General features: G+C 46.1%; 1 protein-coding gene across 1 annotated transcript; it reads right to left on the bottom strand.

Annotated features, from left to right (window-relative positions):
• Positions 1 to 16,624: 16,624 nt before the first annotated feature.
• JUNB (JunB proto-oncogene, AP-1 transcription factor subunit) lies at positions 16,625 to 18,801 on the bottom strand. The gene has a single exon (XM_089532324.1). The coding sequence runs from the start codon at positions 18,447 to 18,449 to the stop codon at positions 17,385 to 17,387; it is 1,065 nt and encodes a 354-aa protein (XP_089388450.1). The 5' UTR covers positions 18,450 to 18,801; the 3' UTR covers positions 16,625 to 17,384.
• Between the last annotated feature and the right edge of the window lie 3,886 nt (positions 18,802 to 22,687).

Consider the following 22,687-nt stretch of genomic DNA (forward strand, 5'->3'; position numbering starts at 1 on the left):
TTGCCTGATGTCTCCTATGTCTGAAGGTTATTCAGAAATAAAGGAAATCGAGGCAGTACAGGTTGAGTCTCCCTTATGCAAAATGCTTGAGACCAGAAGTGTTTTGATGTTCTGATTACCTGTGTTTGCATATATGTACATGATGAGATATCTTGGAGATGGCACCCAAGTCTAAACACAGAATTCTTTTGTTTCTTATATATCTTATACACATAGCCTGAAGGTAATTTTATACACAATATTTTGAATAATTTTGTGCATGAAACAAAGTTTATGTACATTGAAGCGTCAGAATGCAAAGGTGTCACTATCTCAGTGACCCATAAAAAAAGGTTTCGGGTATTTTTTAGTATTTTGAGTTCTGGATCATGTTGGAACATGGGTGGGGAACCTGTGGCCCCTCCAGTTTATTCTCAACTCAAGGCCATTGTCAGTAATTATGGGAGCATCTGTATTGTCAGAGGTTGCCACTCCTCAGTTGGCTATATAGTCATCAAATTTAAGTTCTAGGTTTAACCACTCGAACAGTCCTTCAGTTTGTGCGAGAGGGAGGAAAAAGACTCCTGCCTTGCTGTATAGTGTTTACTTCCTAGGCACGAGCCAGCTAATTATTATTATTTTATTTTATTTTTATCCCACCTTTCTCCCAAAGTGGGACCCAAGATGGCTAACATACATAAAACACAACAGTTAAAATTGTACATTAAAATCGTAAAAATATTAAAATTACAAATATAAAATTTAAAACATACAAAGATAAAATTAACAATCCAAGACCAACCCTCTCATCTCCCAATAAACCAATCCTGCCAGATCTCAAAAAGCCTGTTTAAACAAAAATTTCTTTGCCTGCCTGTGAAAGGCCAACAGTGAGGGGGCTAGCCTAGCCTCCTGTGGAAGGGAGCACCACAGAGTGGGAGCAGCCACTGAGAAGGCTCTCTCTCAAGTCCTCACCAGGCGAGCCTGGGATGGTGCTGGGATTGAGAGAAAGCCTTCTCCTGAGGTCTTAGGGCTCTACGTGGTTCATATGGGGAGATATGGTCTCTCAAATAGTCTGGATCTAAGCCATGTAGGTCTTTATAGGTCATGACCAGCACTTTGAATTGTGCTCAGAAACTAACCAGTAGCCAGTGAAGCTGTTTCAATACAGGAGTTATACGCTCCCTGTAACGCTTCGGTCAGCATTCTGGCCACAGCATTTTGGACTCACTGAAGTTTCCGAACAGTTTCCAAAGGCAGCCCCACATAGAGCGTGTTACAATAGTCCAAACGGGATGTAACCAAAGCATGTGTCACGACTGACCAGGAGCACCTCTGTCTTGTCTGGATTAAGCTTCAGTTTGTTTGCTCTCATCCAGTTCATTACTGACAGCAGACACTGGTTCAGCAAAGAAAGACGGTTTCCTTGGAGTCAGATGAAAAGGAGATAGAGTTGGGTGTCACCCACATACTGATTATACCACACCCCAAAACTCCAGATGACCTCTCCCAGAGGTTTCATGTACATGTTAAACAACATGGGAGACAAAGCCCTGTGGGACCCTGCAGGCCAACGGCCAAGGAGTCGAACAGGAGTCTCCCAACACCACCTTCTGGGTCCGCCCCTCCAAGAAAGACTGGAACCTCCAAGAAAGACTGGAACTGCATAACAGTGCCCCCAAGCCCCATCCAAGAAAGGTGGCTCAGAAGGATACCATAGTTGATGGTATCAAAAGCTGCTGAGAGATCTAACAGGACCAACAGGGACACACTCTCCCTGTCCAGTTCCCTGCAAAGGTTAGTTAAGGTACTGTAGAAATGGCCTAATGCAGGTGTGGGGAACTTTTGGCTACCCTAATGTTGGGACTACCACGCCCAACCCCAGTTCTGTAGCTCAGTGGCTGTGCTGTCTAATTGGAGTCCCAGAGCATTACAGTTTCCCACCCTTTGGTCAGAAGTGAGATCATAATGTGGAAATGCAAAACAGTAACCCATTCTTGTCCTTGTTGGGGGTATGTATATAAGAACCTGAGAATATGCCATGTTTTTAACTTGGGTATGTCTTTGTAATTCTCCCTTACATTTGGGATAAGAGACCGTCTGTTATTTATTGGAGAGGAAATAGAAACATACACAAGGTTATGTGTGGCGGAAACATGGACATTTCCTAGGCAACCTTTACAAGTACTAAATACCTTGGTTCATCACTCTGTTGTGCACATGATGAAAATCTTGCCTCCACAGTACAAGGCTTCCCAGAAATCTATGGGCTTAAGTAATCTTGGAAGGGGTGTGGGTCATGGCATAGGGGTGGGAGGAAAGACTGATAAAAAGCCATGCACCCTTCCCTTGCTGAGGAGCCTCCTTCATTTAGCTTCTTTCCCTACACTGTTCTGCTTCTTAATTTCAAAACTTAAGCCTCTTGGCTTGGGGTTCTCATTTACTCCCTATCCTTTTCATACTATTGTAAATCTGAGGGCAAGCTCTGTCTCAGCATTCTCTGATAGTATAGTATACAATCAGCTCTAAGAGCCTTCTTAAGAAAAGGGGAATGGAGAAGCTTTAAATAAATTAAGATAATTGACAGAAGAGAATAAGGAATGCTGGCTGGACTTACACAACCATGGAGTCTCTGGGGAGTTTATCATATGGGAGGAATTTCTCTTAATTTTGAATTAAAAGAAAGTGGGGCCAGAACGTATTCACATGAATTTGATAGTTCAGCGAATTTACGTGAATTTGAATTGTGTTCGAACTGACTTCCCATTGCCCAAAAATAGCTTGCCATTGCCCGAAATTGTGTGTGGTAGTCTATCATGCAATAACATTAAACCCCATGAATGCGTTCGGATTGCCATTGGATTATACTTCCACTTTCCCTTGCCTGATAAACTCCAAAGTTTCCCTCAGATATTATCTTGGCATTGTTGGAGTGTTAGACAGATGGGAAGAGATTTGCCCTTCCTAGCTGTAGACATGTGCCTGGGTCAAACCTCAGTTCCTCAGGTATTCTGTTAGTCCAATTTAAAATGCTTGAACGTCAGTATGTACTCTAGTTAGAAGTTTAATGCAGGTAAAAATTGCTGCAGCATGAAACTCTCTTGATAGATGCTAGTCAATATAGTAATCTGTCTTCCTCACTGATGTGAAACTGGGTCAGGGGCAAACCTGTGCTGCTTTGGCTGTAGTTCTAAAGCAGCTTCATTTTCTCCATGCTACCAGGATGAAACTAGTTTTATAGATTATACAAATACTGAGTCCCACAAATTACAAGTCACCACTTGTGTGAGTACTCAGACTAGGCTGTTGGTTGCAATGAACACTTGTTCCTTTCTCACAGAGATGATGATCAGCTTGTCCTAGGCTAAAAATCCAATTAGGGAAGCTATAATATACTTCCACAAACTTTTTTGGGAGGGGGGAGAATCCTGGATATCAGTTCACGTTTGTGAAAATGTAAGAGGAGCAAAGATGTCTACTTGCACTTCTTGCTCTGGAACAGTGATGACTGCTCGAAAATTCAATGCTATAATATATTTGTTAGTTTTTTTAAAAAGATGCCATGGAGTTTGTTATTAAGTGAGAGCATATAATGGAAAAGATTATTTCTCTTCAGTACTATTAGCTGCAGTCAAGTTGACTTCAACTTCTGCGGATTCTATGAATGAGAAACCTCCAAGTCACCCTATCAACAGCCCTGCTCAGGTGTTGCAGACTCAGGGCTGTGGCTTCTTTGATGGAGTCTATCCATTTGGAATGTGGCCTCCCTCTTTTCCTACTACTTTCTATGGCCCGGAACAGACAGGCCCTTTGTGGCATGGCAGCAGAGCAACTATGGTTAGGGACTGCGCAGCAACCACACACACCCTAACCCTAGCACATACTTGCGGTGCTACAATAGCGGCGCCCCATGTATACGGGTGCCGCCATTATGATATAACAGATGCTTAGCATCCGCACATCACACCGCACTAGATACATCACAAGTGCGCCATTGGCGCACTCACAACATAACTATGGCGGTGGGAAAAGAACCTGGTTTTCCCAAGTTCTTTTTCCTCCGGAGGGTAGCCATGCGGTTTGGCAGCTACGGCTTCACTCTGGAGGAAATTGGGCTGTCAGCAGGCCGCCCTTTTCGGGCGGGTTGTACTGCACCCATCTTAACAATGAGTCACATCTTCTTGTGATAAGGCTGAAGTACAACAATCTCAGTTAAGTTGACTTCTATGGAAAGCTCAGGCTTAATTTGCACTAGAACCCATTCATTTTAGCAATCCATGGTATTTGTAGAACTCTTCTCCAACACCAGATCTCAAATCCACATCTCAAATCCGTCTCCTTCTGATTTCTTGGCTACAATTTCCATTCTGATTAAAGACTGAGCCAAGGTGTGGAAAATCTTGAACTATTTCACTGTCTTCATTGTTTACTTTAAAGTTGTGTAAATCATCTGTAATCATGCATTTTGCTTTCTTAATGGCTTTGTATTTTCTTCCTTGACTTTCTTCTGTAATCGTTCCAAATCTTTGCTATTTTCTGCTGGTACTATGGTCTCATCTCTATATCTTAAATTGTTGGCGTTCCTTCCTTCAATTTTCATGCCTCCTTCCTCTAATCTTGTTTTGTATGTGATATGTTCAGTGTAAAAATTAAACAGGTACAGGGATAAAATGCACCCTTGCCTGACCCCCTTGCCAATTGGAAACCATTCAGTTTCTTCATATTCTGTTCTGACAGCAGCCTCTTGTATGGAGTACAGGTTACATATCAGGACAATCAAATGTTGTGGCACATCCATTTCTGTAAGAACAATCCAAAGCTTTTCATGATCGACACAACTAAAGGCTATCATCTATAAAGCCCAGAGTGATTTTCTTCTGAAATCCTTTGATGTGCTCCATTATCAAATATACGTTTGCAATATGAGTCCTAGTGCCTCTTCCTTTCCTGAACTCAACTTGGACATCTGGCTCTTCTCGCTTCAAGTCTTTGTTACAGAATTTTAAGCATCGCTTTGCTTGCATGGGGAATTAATACAATGGTCCTGTGGTTACTGCAATCCCTGGTGTCCCCTTTCTTGAAGATTTAAATGTATGTTGAGCATTTTCAGCCTGTGGGCCACACTGTTTTGTTTTCCATACTTGTTGATAGATTTTAGTTAGAACTAGAGTAGACTTTTATCTCTGTAGCTTGTGGAGATACAATTGGCTCGGATCAGATGCTGCCTTTTCTTGAAAATGCATGTTAAATTCCCATCTTTAGTTACCAGATAACTTGCTTGGGGACACTGGTTTGTTTAAGAGAGAGGTGTTTTTTCCTGTGTTTAAAATTGATGTGCCATTCATTACCTACGTAATTTACAATTGAGAGAACCACAATTTATAATCCTGTAGTGTAGTAGTTCCCAACCTGTGGGTCGGGACCCCTTTGGGGTCAAAGGACCCTTTCATGGGGGTCGCCTAAGACCATTGGAAAACACCTATTTAATTACAGTTATGAAGTAGCAATGAAAATAATTTCATGGGTTTGGGTCACCACAACATGAGGAACTGTATTAAAGGGCCGCGACTTTAGGAAGGTTGGGAACCACTGCTGTAGTGCATGTTTTGGCACTAGAGGGTGCTATAGCTTCACTGAACAAGCACCTGATTTGAAAAAAATGTGTTTACTTGAAAACAAAATAGTAGCTATGCTCAACCGTACTCTGGCACACTTGATCTGACCCTCTATTTTCTTGTCTGCCAGCATCAACAGGAAAAATGTGTACAGAGGCAAAGTACTCTATAATCCGTTGACCCATATGGTGAATGTTGAAGTACCAAAAGTATAAAGCTGCCATCCTGAAACTGGCAGGATGTTTTCTACAGCAGAATACGTAGTGAAATTTGTCACCACTTGTTTAGCTTCTAGAAATGCACTGCCCTCTTCTGCCAAGTAGGACCTCTCCTAGTTTTGACAGTTTCCTGCAGAACAAATGCCCCACCTCTCCACTGCATTGGAACTGGCACAAAGTGCTCTTTAATTTGCCTTCTGCTGTCTTAACTGCAGCTGTTTCACTTTTGGCAGAGGGTAAACTAGTGGAATATTCCCGTCCAAAATGCTTCTAAGTCCTTCCTATTCTGTGAGTTTCTCCTTCCTATAATCAAGGTGGAAAAAGAAGTTCTATTGGTGTGTTGATGCCATTATTTACTGTACAACTTCCCTACTCCGGATTCTGTTCTGTAACCATGGGTCAGGAAAAGGGCATCCTTGTATCTTGTAAAATGCAGACAGAGGGGGAAAATGGAACTGGAAATTTTTGCAAAATGGTGAGCTACTTCCTTTCCCCTCCATGAGTTAGTTATACCACTGGGGTATTCTCCCAGGACTGTGTGACTGCAGAGGGCAGACAAAGCTCTGTGTCTCTTATCTGCAGTGTTGTCCTCCTTCTAGCTGCATCTCCAGCCCTGCTTATCTCTTCAATTGGCAGCAAGTTGTCTCCACTTTGTGGGGTCTCCTCATTCTAGTCCCACCTCTACTGACTCATCAGGGCTGCAGTTGACACCACCATCTCCAATAGACCATAGAAGCACTCCAGGGCACTAAGAACACAAGAAAGTGAAAGAGCAGGGTAGGGAACTGCCAAATTAACAACCTGTAAGACGCTCTGAGAGCCTTTGTCGCTGAAGAAGGGGATGTAAATATGTACTCTAAATAAATAAAATAATAGACAAAGGTTGGTTACATAGAGTCCCAGTCTTTACAGTTCAGTACTGCAAAGGTGGAAACTTAGTGCCTTCTCCTATTTTGGATTACAATTTCCATATCCCTCAGCCAGTATGGCCCCTGCTGAACTTTTATTGTAATCCAAAAAATCCTGAAGGACATGAGCATACCTACAGTTGGTCTACAGTCAAGTCAGAGAGGCATCAATCTCATCTCTATCTGGGGATGCCAGCAATTGAGCCAAAGGATATGCTCTTCCATTTTGCTACAGCCCTTGGCTATAACCTGAATCAGTTGCATACTGTACTTATCATCATTGATAGGGACTATTACAAATATAATCTTGCTGTCCTTTGAATATTTTCTACTAACTGACATGCTGTCTGTTCTTTTGATCTCCTTTAAAGAATAACTGGGCCTTTACTTGTGAAAAATCTGACAACTTGGATACCCGCAGGAAAGGCATGCTGCTGTAACTGAAGGAAAACATGTCCGCTGATGATTGTGCCAGTAGAGAGCACCATTGCGCAGCTCTGGAGCTGAGAGAGTGCTCAGTCTTTGTGTTTAAAAGAGAATGAATACTTGCTGTAGCACTTGATAAGAGTTAACAGTTCCACTTTAGCACAGCTTCACAGTCTCAGACAGTCTTGATCCCTGTCTTGGCACAGATTACATTTGCCCAAGGCGTTGCTGAAACCTATCCAAAGATGATTGGAGCCAAAAGGGGAGGATCTGGCTGATAATGAAACTGATGGTCTCACTCCTTTCCATATTAGAATAATATTGCACCTTTCTTAGGCCAGCCAAAAGGGCACAAAAATATGTACAAGCTTTTGAGCTCTCCAGATCAAGTAAAACGTTACAAAGCTGGCCTGATGATGAAGTCACAGCATCTGCCTGAGATGGACTGAGGAATTTGCAGATGTTCAGAGGGGACTGTCAGATGACACAGTGATTACAAGTATTAGCACTGTAATCAATAAAAGAAGAAAGGTTTGGCAGTTTTTTTAAAACACAAAACCCTAGCACTAGTTTAGATAGGTCCACATGTTTAAAGAGACTATCAAAGCTGTCAGTTTTACTACATCAGGGATTAGCAATTTCTAGCCTGTTGTTGAGCGACTAAAACTGCCACCATCCCTCACCATTAACTATGTTAGCCAAGGCCAATGGGAGTTGCAATGCAACAACATCTGTAGGGTCATATGATCCCCACTTCTGATCTAAAACTTTCTGGAAAGGAGGAAATCCCATCATCTTCACAGGTAGCTTGATCCACTGCTGAACTGTTCTTTTACTTATTTTTACTATTAATATTTATTTGCACCTACTTCCCTGTAGTTTAAAACCATATCTTGTTTAATGCATGTATCACCTTGTTTAATCCTGTAACCACAGAGTGAATCACTGTTTCCTCAGATAGGTATTACACTTTAGATATATCTTTCATGAATTTAATTAAATCTCTATGCTTCATTTACCAATTATACTAATAGTGTATTTTCATTGAATAATAATGTTTGAAGAGACCACAAGGACCATCCAGTCCAACTCCCTGCCATATAGAAATGCACAATCAAAGCGCCCCCAATAGATAGCCACCCAGACTCTGTTTAAAAACATCCAAAGAAGGAGACTCCACCATACTCCAAGGCAGCCTATTCCACTGCCAAACAGCTCTTGCTGTCAGGAGTTTCTTATTAATGTTGAGGTGGAATCTCTTTTCCTGTAGTTTGAATCCATTGCTCCATGTCCTAGTCTCTGGAGCAGCAGAAACAAGATTGCTTCGCCCCCAGTATGACAGCTCTTCAAAAGTTTAAACATAGTTATCATGTCATCTCTTGGCCTTCTCTTATCCAGCTAAACAGAAACTCCTCATAAGGAATGGTTTCAGGACTTTTCACCACTTTAGTCACCCTTCTTTAGACACTTCCCAGCTTGTCAATATCCTTCTTGAACTGTAGTGTCCAGAGCTGGACACAGTATTCCAGGGGATGCCTGACCAAAGCAGAAACGAGTGGTACTATAATTTTCCTTGATCTAGACAATACAGCCTAGAATCACATTGGCTTTTTTAGCTGCCACATCACACTGTTGACTCATGTTCAGCTTGTGGTCTACTAAGACTCCCAGAGATCCCTTTCACATGTATAACAGTCAAGCTAAGTGTCACCCATCCTATAGCTGTGCATTTCATTTTTTCTTCCTAAATGTAGTACCTTACATTTCTCCTTGGTGGAATTAATTTTGTTAGCTTTGGCCCAGCTTTCTAATCTATTAAAATCATTTTGAATTCTGATCTCATCCTCTGGGATATTAGCTACCACCACTACCCCCCACTCTGGTGCCACAACAAACTACAATCCCCAGAATTCCAAAGCATGGAGCCATGGCAGTTAAAGCGCTGTCAAACTGGATTATTTATCCAGTGCAGATGCAGCCTCAGACACTACACAAATCAAAGGTATTCCTATGTTGTGAGCAGAACAAACTTAGGCAGGGGGTTGGACTGGATGGCCCTTGTGGTCCCTTCCAACTCTATGATTCTAGATCACTCTTTGTTCTATCAGGGCTTTAGACTTGACTAAAAAGTGAGTGCAGAGGCAGTCATGGGGGATACTCCACACTTGAGGGATTCTTTTCTCCTAGAAGGTTGTGCCATAGTGTTTTTCAGAAGAGTGATAAAACTCTCCTCTTGCTGACATTCAACAAACAGTAAGCAGACATAGTTTCTAGTTAGGTTTGCCCTCTTTTGTCGTATTTTTCATTCCTGTTACCTACACTGAACTCCTGGCAAGGGGCAGAACAAATGGTCCAAAAACAGCTCTGTAAACCCACACCTGGTTTCCATGAGCTGGATTGGAGAACACCTGACTGGTTCAGGGAGCAGTCCCACTAACTCCTTCTGGAAAAGTCATCAGGTTCCACCACCATGAATTATTCCAGCTTGCCCCAATGCTTTGAACCATTGCTCTCTAGCTTCTGATCTTTCCTCATCCTTGTTTTTCACAACAGCAATTGTATCATCTATTTCCTCCTTTGTACAGTCTGAAACAGGAGTACATATTGAGCAATTCTGCCTTTAAAACCCACAAAACAAATACCACATCTCAGGTTCCCAAATCTTGTGTCTTTTCTAATCTACTTCTAGCACCCTTTCTTTATCATCTCTTGTTTGGTGTGCCTTTGCCTTTGCCTTTCTGATTTAATCACTCCCTGTTTCTTCTCCTCCTCCCTCCAACTTCTTAATTCCTTTTAGGTTTCCAGTGTAAGATCAGGGTAGTAAACAGATCCCTGATGTCTAACTTGTCCTGGCCCTCCAGTTTCAACAACCTAGACAGGAGGAGTAGGGCAAGGATAAGGGCTTATGCAGCCATAGCCTGTCAGCCCTCCCCCTTTCTTTCTTTCTTTCTTTCTTTCTTTCTTTCTTTCTTTCTTTCTGTTTTTCCCAAGAGGTCCGATGACATGAGGCACAAAACAGGGTGCTGTCTGTTTTTCTGACACCACACATGCCCATCGGAGGCCTTCAGCTGTGGCACACCTTTCAGCTGCCTTCCACCCCACAGCAGCTTCTCTGACTGGAAGCTTCTGGGGATAGCGGGCTGTTGATAATACTTCGGCAGCTCAGCGTTCCACACTGCCTGGTTATAAGCAACAAGTGATGTCCTTCCTGTTAAGCACAAGAGAGGGGTGCTTAAAAGGAGGTGGTGGAGGAGTACAGTGAGTTGACTCCGTGGCTTTTGGGTTCCCAGCGTTCCCCTTAGCTTCCTGCCACACATGGACCACAGTCAGACTGCACTCCCCTCCAAAACTGGAAATAGAACCCAGGGAGCTTGACTGCTATTCCCATCACCCAACTTGGCCTCTTTCATCTCCCTGACTCACAGCCCTATTTGCATTTCCTCCAATCTGCTGTCTTCCTGGATCCTAGTCCCCATCATCACTTAACAGCCTTATGCCTTCCAGATGTTTTGGACTTTAACTCCCAAGAGCCCTGAGCAGCTTGGGCAAGGGTAAGGAATTCAAAGAGTTGGCTGCCCAAAATATCTGGAGGGCCAAAGGTTTCCCCCCCAACCCTGACTTAGATCCAGAGATCCAGCTCTTCTCATAGCTATGGCCAAGCTGGAGAATATATGGCTCTCCAAGGAAATCTTAGGCAAAAGATGTACACACTTTGAAGGGAAACCAATGCTGGTAATTCCAGTATTGAAAATGTTTATAGGGAAAGTAATTACTCAAATATAATATGGTTTTGAGATCTGGGGGATAAGTCGTAACAACTTGAATGACCTGGAGATGTGTCAAAGCAAGGTACTTGTTGGCAGTACCTCCTGGGACTCCATCTGCCATCCTCAGGACAGAGACAGAAGTAGTATCTGTAAAAGGCAGCCATTTTGTGTTAAAAGAGGGTCTTGGACATGTCAGAAGACTGCTTCCCAAAGCTCTGTTTATGTGAACAATAGAAGAAAGGTGGCTGGGTTAAGTTATCCCAAGATTTACTAATCTCTAAAACCCTTCTGACATATATTTTTTATTATATCTGGAGTTAAAAACAAGCTGAGGGATTGGGTCTACAAGTTGGATAATAATCAGGAATTAGTTTAAATTAAACCTTCCATTTCCTCCCATTGGTATCACCCCTTGAAATAAAATCACATAATAGCTCAGTATTTACAGAAGCTTACCTTTGCCCCTCTGAGGGGTACATGTACAGAACTACGTTTTCATACTATGCCTATTTTGGATGGCAGATATAGACATACTCCAAGAAATTTAAGGCTCTACATTTGTAGTGTGGTAGAGGTAGCGGATATTTCACACTATTTACTCCACCACCAATTTTATCAAAACCCCCAGGAACAGATTCTTGGAAGAGATTTTGGCTTCCTTTACAGTGTGGGAGCTCTTATGTGAAAAATATGCTGGCTACTGTCAGATTGTGACCCATATGCCACGCATAAACCAGCTTTATTTGCTAAGGCTGCTACAAAGTATTTGTGCCACTTATTGCTATAGACTGCGCAGGGGACTCATTAATTTGATTTTTTTTGTATAGCTGTACATCTATTTTTAATTGGATTTGTAATGGCTTTTAGTCAACTACAATGACTGACAGACAACTGAGTGGCCTTGTAGATACTGTTGGATTCAAATCAACCAGCTACAATGCTGGGAATTATAGTTTTAACTATAGCTGGAAGCCCAGGGTTTCTTTATCCCAGAACAATGGGACCTCACCAAAGGGTTCCCCTATCCTAATCACACTTATTCCCATTAGTTAAGATCTTCCACACACCCTTTGCTTTCACTAGAGGCAGGGATATAAAATGGACTACCACTATCCCCCTTCCTTTGTCTTCTGGTGAACTCCACCCATTTCCTCTCCTCTTCCCTCCAGAGGAATAATTGAAATACTGATTATGTCACTCAGTTGTCCTGCCTCCTGAATGCCTCTTCCATAATGTCATGTAAGGCTATTTAAACATGTCTATGTTTAGAACAAGGGTATTAAACCAAAAATGACCTGTTTTTCCAAGTGTAAATATTTGAATTTTTTTTAAAAGCCAAAAGTGTAGGCCATGTTTTAATTTTTAGAGTCAAATAATACAGTATTTGGATCGAAGCAAGGCTTTTTAGTGGTTTTATGGTGATGGCGGTGGTGGGGACCAAACACAGACATCCCATATGTGCATTTTACACTGAAACTGTCATTTTGCACCTTGGAAGAAACTACATGTAGATGTTGAAACTGGCAGCTATCAGTTCTCCTTTTCTGAGCAGCACCAGCACCACCAATAATATGAGAGACATCCCCTTCTTCCTCAGAGCCCTTTCTCTGTGCCATCTATAGTGTCCTACCTGAATCTATTGGAACAGGGTATATCAGTTGCTTCAGTGCAATAATGGCAGGTTGAAAGTGGCTATAATAGATTTAGTGCACAGCTCCAATCCAGGAGTGGAATCATCCAAGCCCTGCCCCACTTCTGCCTTTACTACTAGGAGTTGATTTTAAATGCCTCCTGAGGTCCCATATCCCATTTACTTTCTTCTGAGTCACCTTGACCTTCTGATCTGTGGCTTAACAGTGGAGGGCCAGCATTCTTCCTGAGAAAGAAAAATGTGAATCCCACATCCTGCTTTTTGTCATGAGCTCCCATGTTTTGGCTTGCCTACAGCTTCACCCACACATATCCAGTCTGAGGCATCTGCTGGATCCCAAGCAGGGCCACACCTCAAATACAAAAGGCTTGCAAGTTCCATTGCCCATAGATGGTGGCTGACACAAAAAGTTCATATCTATCTATCCATCTATCTATCTATCTATCTATCTATCTATCTATCTATCTATCATCTAAACTCAATTGCCCAAGCCTTGGGAATCATATTGCTTCTTCCCTAATACCTATCTCTTATCTCTTTCCTAGTGTATGTGGGGGGGGGAGGGGGGTTTTAACTTGATGTCTTCAAGGGAAAGAAGAATCAGAACCAACACTTTCGGGGGGGGGGGGATACTTGGGACTCCAGCTCTCAGAATTTCCCCAGCCACTTGTCATTAGCCACACCAGCTGAGGACAGTCCTGTGATTTTGTCACCAAAGTAACTTTTCTAAACTCTGGTGACAAAATACAGACTAATAAAACCTTTTCTCACCTCTTTGATCTGGAACAAAATGGACTTCAATAGTACATTGCTTTAACTAAGGCAACATGAACCCTTCAAATTGGCCCAGTTACTTTGCTGGACTGCATTTTTGGACAACTGTGACTTGGTGACTAGGAGTTAGAGGCTAGCAAAAGACAAGAGAGGGATGCGACAATAGTGTCAGGATTTTTGTTATTGTTGTAGGCATCCAATTTCCGACTCATGACGATCTTAACATGACCCTATCATGGCGTTGTCTCGGCAAGCTTCTTTAGAGGGAGTTTGTCGTTGCCATCCTCTAAGGCTGAGAGAGTGTGACTTATCCAAAGTTACCCAGTGGGCTTCATGGCCTAGGTAGACTTAATATGGGTAGCTTTTTGTTCCTGGCTCTCCTACAGCCCTGCAGACCCTTTTGGTTTCACTATAAATGCTGATGGAAAATCCCTCTTGAAAGTCCCTTGAGAAAGAAAGAAAGAAAGAAAGAAAGAAAGAAAGAAAGGAAGGAAGGAAGAAAGAAAGGAAGGAAGAAAGAGTACAGTTCAATGGCTGTGCTCCCTGGCTGTCCACTGGCACCTCATTGTCCTGAAACTTTTTCATCTGAAGAATTAGTTGTTAGTGAAGCAGCCTCCCATTCTTTTTGGAAACTGCCAGTGGGGCAAGCCAAATCGATCTCCAGGCCACTGTCACCTCATCTTCTGATACAGGAACGGACCAGAATAGAAATTTGTGTGTGAGTTGGGGGGGGGCATGTATAACTCAAAGCACATTTTAAGATTAATATTCCTTTGAGTCAGCTACACAACTCACTCCTTCCATGGATTTTAGATGCAGACTTTACTCTCATACCACTTTCTGTGCATGGGCATCTGACGGGGCAACTGTGTGGCCTCATCCCTTCTATATAAAAGCCCAGCTCCCTTCTTCTAGTGATATAAGCTGTACATGGGGTGAATGTCAAAGCAGGAGCTTTCTGAAGAGATGGTCTTTTTGAGAGCCAAAGGGGGAGAAGTGACTAGTATTAGTGTGGCTGAGCTAGGGAATGCTCCTCACACATGCCTCCTGCCAGTTTGGGGGGGGGGGGGGTCAAAGTCCACCTCAACCTTTGGAGGAACTTCCAGACAGTAAGAGCTGTTTGACAGAGGAACACACTCCCTTGGAGGGTGGTGGGGTCTTCTTCTTTGGAGGTCTTTAAGCAGAGGCTGGATGGCCACCTGTCAGGAGTGTTTTCACTGTGAGTTCCTGCATGGCAGAATTGGGTTGGACTGGATGGCCCTTGGGGTCCCTTCCAACTCTATGACCTCTGTACCTCTCAGCATCACAGGCTCTGGGTTCATGCAGGGAAGGAGAGACTGGAAAGCCAAGCGACGTTTGGGTAGCTGTGGCTGCCTCCTCCCTGTAGTCGATTATGGCACCAGAGCTCTCCGACAGAGAAGGCCAAATGTCTCACAAAAGTACACAGTCCCCACCATTGGGTTAAAAGTGGCGTCAGGCTGGATGATGCCTGCGGTGCGGATGCATCTAGGGCCTGGGCCCACCTAGATCCGCTCTGGTTTCGCTTCCCAGCAGAGGGACCTTGTGCTGGGAAGGTTAACCAAGAGAGGCCAGGAAATGCTCCGTTTTGGGCTGGCTTGTGAACGTGTGAAGGCGTTGCTGTTGTTGTTGCTGCTGTTGCGTGTGTGTTGCCTCCCCGCTGGGGCCCTTCCCGGGGCTGGTGGGTCTGCTTGGCCCTGGGACATTCCCAGCCCAGTCCCTCCCTCCCCTCCGATGGCTGGAAATCGCCCTCTTCCTCCTCCTCCTCCTCCTCCTCCTCTGCCTGGCAGCGTGGGCGGGGGTTCCCGGAATGGAGCCCGACCGGCTCGGAAACGTCACTCGGCAGAAACTGACCATATATGGACATCTTCCTCTGCGTCACCGGGAAGAGCCCCCGCCCTTGCTAAGCCCGCGGGCCCCGCCCACTGGAGGCTGAAGTCAGCGCTGGAGAGATCAAGGGAAGCGGGCGAGTGTGGGAGGGAGGCAAGGCAGGCAGGCGCCCCGAGGGGCTCCATCAAAGGGCCGGGCTTGACATCACCAGGGGAGCGTCCCTGGGGAACTGAGGGCAGCAGAGAACCGGGGAACACAGCCCCCCTCCCCCGAAGCCCTGGGAGAATGCAGCCCAAGCAGGCACCATGCTACAGGGTCACCACAGGCCCTCCTTTTCCAGGACTTGTCCTCCATTCTGAGCGTGGAAGAGAGAGACCAGGCATCCTCCTTTTCCAGGAGCCGTCCTCCATTTCTGCCTTCTGTCCCGGAGGAATTCTGAAATGTCCTCCATTTGGAGCAGGGCTAAGAAGCCTAGCTTTATATTTTATCTGAGTGTTTTGAACTTCTCTTGGGTCATCTCCCTCCATTCTTCTTGAATGTCCTACATTTTGCAAGGCCTTGTCCTCTTTGGGAGTGAGGACATCTAGTTACCCTAGACACACACACACCAAGCGCAGATCTGATTGATTAGGTAAAACGGGGGGAAGCGGAAGAAGTAGAGATAAAGGAGGAAAGGCAGCTAAGGCAAGAGAGAATGTTCTGTGTAGGGTGACCTAGGCTGCATCTGCACTGCAGACATAATCCAGCTTGACACCACTTTAACTGCCATGCCTCAATGGTGTTGAATTCAGGGATGTGTAGTTTTGTGAGACATTTAGCCTTTCTCTGTCAGAGACCTCTGGTGCCACAGCAAACTACAGACCCCAGGATTCCATAGGATAGAGCTATGGCAGTTAAAGCAGTGTCAAACTGGATTATTTCTGCGGTGTGGATGCAGGCCAGATCTCATAACTGCAAAGGAGGGCAAGGGGCTGTCAAATGTAGGACATTCCCAAATAAAAGGTCAAAACACCCACAGAAATCTAAACTCATCATGCTTCTTAAGTCATGCTCAAAATGGAGGACATTTTTGAATGCTTCCTGGACAAAAAGCTGAAATGTAGGACATGTCCTGGAACAGGAGGACACCTGGTCACCCTGGTTCTGGCTCTCAGCTCATTTCGCATTTACATTTTAGGGTGTCAGGAGGAAGCACAAAGTCAGGCAGGAAGGGACCAGGGGAAAGCCATTAAGTTGTTGCCCAAGCATTAATGGAAACGAAACCTTGCCCTTCCCTCTCTACAAATAGTGAGGCGAAGTGGCAGGAGGAGAATTGGAACTCCTCTCCTAAACAAACTGAGGAACCTGCTGGACTTTGAGAGCGCCCCCCCCCCCCCAAACAAAACCCTGTTTCTGGTGGGAGAGAGCAACTTGTGACAGATGAAAAGAAGTACACAGATTAAAGTAGTTAGAACATGTTTACTTAAATAGTTTCAATAAAAATTCAAAAACACAAATACAATCTTTTCAAGGGGAACAAAAAATATGAATTTGAGGACTCAAAAAAGAAATAAGAGCACAAGTAGTAAACAACCAACCCCTCCCTGCTCCAGGGTGGCCCCTTTCGTCCATGCGGAGGCCCCTTGAAGGATGAGGGGTGTAGCGGCGGCGGCGGCAGAGATCCCACCGCCAGCCTCTTCTTCTGGTCCCTTTGGCTCCTGTTATAAAGAAGACCATCCCTTTCCCTCCTGGCACCAAGCAGCAGCAGCAGCAGCAGGAGGAGGAGGAGGCCAGTTTCCTCTTTGGACTCTGTCCAGAGTACCTCCACTTCCACCGCACCATCCAGCAATGGGTGGGAGAAGACCTTTTTCTTCCTTTTAAATACAGACACACAAAATTCACTCTCACAGACAGCTATGTTTTTTAAAAAACAACAAAACATCAACTCGTACACACCGGGCACAGGTCGGCTTCTGGATCCACCAGATCGAGAGAGAAAGAAGAGTCACGGATGTTGTTGTTGTCGTCACCATACACACCACAACTTGGAAAACAAGGAGAGCTGGCCACCCAGGGGCAGGGTGCGCGTGGGAGTCCCATGTAAACTTTTCTGTTGGGTGTCCTGAGACCCCTCTCAACCCACCAAACAGTGTCTCTGGGGCTGCGGAAGAGAATGGCCATGGTGGGCCCCATCTCCTCTGCCCCCACAAAGTGTCCCCTCAGAAGGACTGCTGCATCTTGGCGGTGAGGAGGAGCTGGCAACCGCTGTTGACGTGGCTCATGACCTTCTGCTTGAGCTGGGCCACCTGGTCCCGGAGGGCGCTGGCGGTGCTGGAGAGGCCGGCGTTGTCGCTCTTGAGGGTCTTCACCTTCTCCTCCAGGCGGGCGATGCGCTCCAGCTTCCTCTTCCGGCACTTGGTGGCCGCCAGACGGTTCCTCAGCCGCTTCCGCTCCACCTTGATGCGCTCCTGGTCCTCCATGTTGATGGGCGACACCGGCGGGCTCTGGACGTCCGGCACCGTCTGGGGCTCCTCCTTGAAGGCACCCCTTGAAGGGGGAGGAGGAGGAGGGTGGTGGGCCAGGCCCAGGCCATGGTGAGGCAGGTAGCTCAGGTTGGCGCTGGGGAAGCCGGGCGAGGAGGAGGCGGCGGCGCCCAGGGCACCTTGAGGGTTGAAGCTGGTCAGGTTGGTGTAGACCGGAGGAGGCTCCTGGGGGAGGCTGGAGGCCCCATAGCCATTGCTGGAGGAGGAAGAGGAGGACGATGAGGAGGAGGAAGAGGGCGAGGAGGAGGAGGACACAGCCGCGGCCACTGCCCCGATGGAGACGTTGGGGGGCGGGAGGTGGTTCATCTTGTGGAGGTCGTCCAGGGCCTTGACGAAGCCGTCGGCGAAGCCCTCCTGCTCCTCGGTGGGGCCCCGGGGGAAGTAGTACTGTCCCGGCGGCGTCGGAGTGGTGGTGATCACGCCGTGGCTGTTCTGGGCGATGAGGCGCTCCAGCTCCGGAGAGGCCAGCTTCAGAGAGGAGCTCCCGCCCTCCGAGGCTTGGGGCTGCCCTTGGAAGTAGCCCCCGCCGCCTCCGCCGTCCTCCTGGCCGCGGAGGTGGTGCTGGTGCTGGTGGTGCTGGCCGTGCGGGTGGTGATGGTGGGGCAGCGGGGCCTTGAGGGCGCGGAAGGGCTCGGCGGAGAGGTTGAGGGCCATGCCGGGCTTGAGGGCCGCCTTGTACTCCTGGCTGTAGCCGGAGAAAAAGGAGTCAGGGTAGAAGGGCTGCTCCATCTTCGTGCACATCGGGAGGAAGGGCTGGCTGGCTCCCTCCCTGCCTTCCCGGCTGGGCCCCGGGCCGAGCGCCTTCTCCCTCCCCGTCCGTCCGCCTCTGCCTTTGAGGGAGGCTCGCTCCACTGCCGCCTGCTCTCTCCTCGGCCGGAGGCTCGCTTCCTGCCTGCCTGCCTGCCTGCCTTCCTCGTCCGGTCAAAAGAGAAAAACTCTGGGCCCGCCCTTAAAACAAACCAAAGAAGAAGAAAAGGCGCAGGTACCGTACCGAAGGAGGAGAGGAGGAACTGGGCGGTTGTTTTGGCTTTCGAGGGTGACGATGACGGTGCCGCCGCCCCCGCTGCAAACCAGCCCTGGCCCGGAGCGGAGTTTCTCTCAACTGCAAGCGTGCGGCTTCCCGGCCGCTGCTTTTTAATCCTGGCCGCGCGCTCGGCGGCGGCGGAAGCGCGCTCTGATTGGCCAGGCCCAGCAACGCTCCGTTCCAAATGCCCCGCCCCCTCCCCAAGCTCCTGAAGAAGGAAGGAAGGAGGCGGGGCTGTGAATGAGTGCGCAGGCGCATGCGTGGGTGGGAGGGAAGGAAGGAGGGAGTGAGAGAGAGGGCTGAGGTCATGCCTGAGCAGCTCGTGCTCCAGTAAACAGCCCTGGGGAGGAGGGGGAGGGGGGATGGAGTGGTGAGGGAGCCGCGCGCGAGCGTCAGAGGGAGCGGAGGAAATACACACGCACGCAGCCACGCACGCACGCACGCAACGGCGGGTGGGAAGGGAGGGCAGCAGAGCGGTCCTAGCGCCCTCTGGTCTCCTTCTTCTTCGCGCTGACCTCTCCTCTCCCCCCCAAATTGTGTGAGCCTCGGGCTCTGGTTCGACTTAGGGAGCTGGGGATGTTTAGCCTGGAGAGAAGAAGGTTAAGAAGATTGTGAAGGGATGTCATATTGAGGAGGGAGCAAGCTTGTTTTCTGCTGCTCCAGAGACTAGGACCCAATGGAGCAATGGATGGAAGCTGCAGGAAAAGAAATTCCACCTCAACATTAGGAGGAACTTCCTGACAGTAAGGGCTGTTCGACAGTGGAACACACTCCCTCGGAGTGTAGTGGAGTCTCCCTCCTTGGAGGTCTTTAAGCAGAGGCTGGATGGCCATCTCTCGGGGATGCTTTGAGAGTTCCTGCATGGCAGAATGGGGTTGGACTGGATGGCCCTTGTGGTCTCTTCCAACTCTATGATTCTATGACTCTCTGAATCCAACTCGGCCATGGGAACCTGTTGGGTGGCCTTGGGTGTGTCACGCTCTCTCAGCCTCAAGGGGATGCTATGGTGAGCATCCCCTCTAAGAAGAAACTTTGACAAGGACAGCCTGTGCTAGGTCGATAATTCAGACATGACCTGAAGACACGCAACAACAACAACGGGTGATCAGAGTTGGTCCTCCTTTTCCAGGGCACATCCTCCATTTCAGCCTTCTGTCCAGGATGAATTCCATAATGTCTTCTACCATGTACGGATGTGAGAGCTGGTCAGTGAAGGAAGCAGACAGAAAGAAAATAAGCTCATTCAAAATGTGATGCTGGAGAAGAGTATTTAGGATACCATGGACAGCCATGAAGACAAACAAATGGATTCTTGAATAGGTCAGGCCAAGGCTCTCCTTAGAAGCAAAGATTATCCTGTTGAGACTATCATACTTTGACCACATAATGAGAAGGTACGGATCACTAGAAAAAAACAATAATGCTAGGAAAAGTGGAGGGTGGAAGAAAAGAGAGGAAGACCACAAACCAGATGGGCAGACTCAATCATGGGGGTTATGGGCAAGTACTTGCGGGATCTGGGCAAGGAAGTGGAAGATCGGGATTCTTGAAGATGTCTCATCCACAGGGTTGCCATGAGTCAAAACTGACTCCAGGGCAGCTAAAACAACAACAACAACAAAGCACAGATTTACATTTCTAGGAGCGTTATTAACTCTTATTTGGTCATGTCCTCCACTTGTCTCGAATACCCTCCGTTTTGCAGTGCCTTGTCCTCTTTTGTGGTTATGGCATCTGGTCCTGTTGGACTCGGTGGGCCGGCTTCTGAATAGATGAGCACCACTTGGCCCTATGAGTGGTATTTCTTGTGTGTAAAGATAAGCTTGAACAGCCAGCGTGGGGTAGTGGTTTGAGCACAGGACTATGACTCCGGGAGATATGAGTTCAAATCCCAGCACGGCTTTGGAAACCCACTGGGTGACTCTGAGCAAGTCACACTCTCTCAGCCTCAGGAAGGCAAAAGCAAACTCCCTCTGAAGAAACTTGTCAAGAAAACCACATGATGGGTTTGTGTTTAGGTGGCCATAAGTCGAAAACGACTTGAAGGCACATAACAACAACAAATACAGGTCTCTGGAAGCTAATACTGTGGTCTGAAGAGGGGTGTTAAGCAATAGTTGGTGATTTTGCCACATTAAGGGGGAGCCAGTGCTGTTCCATGTCCTGCTTTGAATTGGGACCAAAACCCTGGTTCCAGATCCTCACAGACTTTCCACTCACTGGGTGGTCTTCCACACACCCCTCCCTCGGCTTAGAAAACTTTGTTGTTGTTTCTGAGAGTTACTCTGATATACTATATTATATAATAATATAATATATACTCTGGAGATATAATTCAGTAATGTCTCATAAACCACCAGACCTCCTTGGACTATAGGCTGGAGAGGTGTGACAGATCAAGGTGTTTCCCTTAAAACTTGTAGTTGCAGGTTGGTTTCACTCTCCAGGCACCTAAAGCCCCACCTGGTTCTTTTGCCTTGGAAAAGATTCCAGCGTTACCAAATGCCAAGGAAGGCGTTCTTCTGGAAGAACTTATCTTGAGTTCTGCGTCTAAAGACTCATGTGTATTATAGTTCTTAGACATGCCATCCTTATAGAAACATGAAGCACAGCTAGTGTTGAGAGATGATGAGACTCCAGGATCTGGAAGGCCAAGAGACATTCTCAATTCCTGTTTTAATAGAATTTAAATCCAATACATAATATAGATCCAGCCTCTGGACCATTAGTGCCTTTCTCTATGTTCTACAAAACTAACTGCATACACACAATTCACCAAACATAGCAAGAACTAAACGTACTTCTTTTACAACATGTGGATGCACAAATATAGAAATGTACATAATAATCACATAGCAAATGCGAAAACTGTATATACAAACCACAAACACATACCCCTTTAAGGCATAATCCAAACACAAAGTTACACCCTGCCATGTTCAAAGTAAACACTAATGGAACAACCTTAGAGATACCAGAATACCATACATTAAAATGCCAGAAAATAAGGGAAAACACCAAGGGCCACGACGTACAACAGAGTTCAGAATCTTCATCCCCTGTTTTTGTGACAGAACCATGTATATACATTTATCTGATACTGTATTTCATCCAAGTTTCATACATCAAAAGATCTCCTGCCCACAGGAATCTTCTTCTGTAAATTCTGTTAGTGTGGAACAAGCAAAAGGAAGGCAGATTGGTGGGATGGATGAGAGAGACAAAAGTAGCACAGGAATAAATGTGAATACAATTACACATCATTAGGTTTTGCTTGGTTACTGCAGTTGGGCATGAGAAGGAAGGAGTTACACTACAAGCTTCAACCAAAAGGTTAGCTTTGAGGAGGCCACACAAATACATACACCTAAAGAGTCTGATATACAAAGAGATATGCTAGCCCTGACCCAGCCCATACACTACAACTAGAAGTACAAGCAGCAAAATAATAACCGAGCCTGGTGGCCCAGCTTTGGGCAGGTCTCTCATCTACAAACATGAATATCTCATCCATATAGTTCTCACCTAGTCAGATGCTTGTGTTGTGTACATACACATGGCTATTCTGGGGAAACTTTATCTCCTAGTCTTCTGTCTGATCATATGTAACAGAACAAAAAACTGGAAATCACAAATTCACAATGGAAGAGATAAAGAAAAAGAAGTCCCACATGCTGTTGATGGTCCACATACTTTATTATCTTAAAAAGCCCAACGCATTTCAGCCTTGTCAGAAACTGGCCTTCTTCAGGGGCTATTACCAGAAGTTTAGAGTGTCCACTTTCTTGAGAGTGCAGAGTGCAACTCCCAAAATCTCTGGTAATAGTCCCTGAAGAAGACCAATTTGTGACAAGGCCGAACGCACCGGACTTTTTAAGATAATAAAGTTTGTGGTCATATATAACAAACTATCCCCACAAGTGTCACATTTTTGTTTAAGCTTTCTGCTCTCTGA

Source organism: Sceloporus occidentalis, unplaced genomic scaffold (genome assembly GCF_023333645.1).
Source record: "Sceloporus occidentalis isolate IW3139 unplaced genomic scaffold, rSceOcc1.0.p SCAF_1, whole genome shotgun sequence".
Lineage (NCBI taxonomy): Eukaryota > Metazoa > Chordata > Lepidosauria > Squamata > Phrynosomatidae > Sceloporus > Sceloporus occidentalis.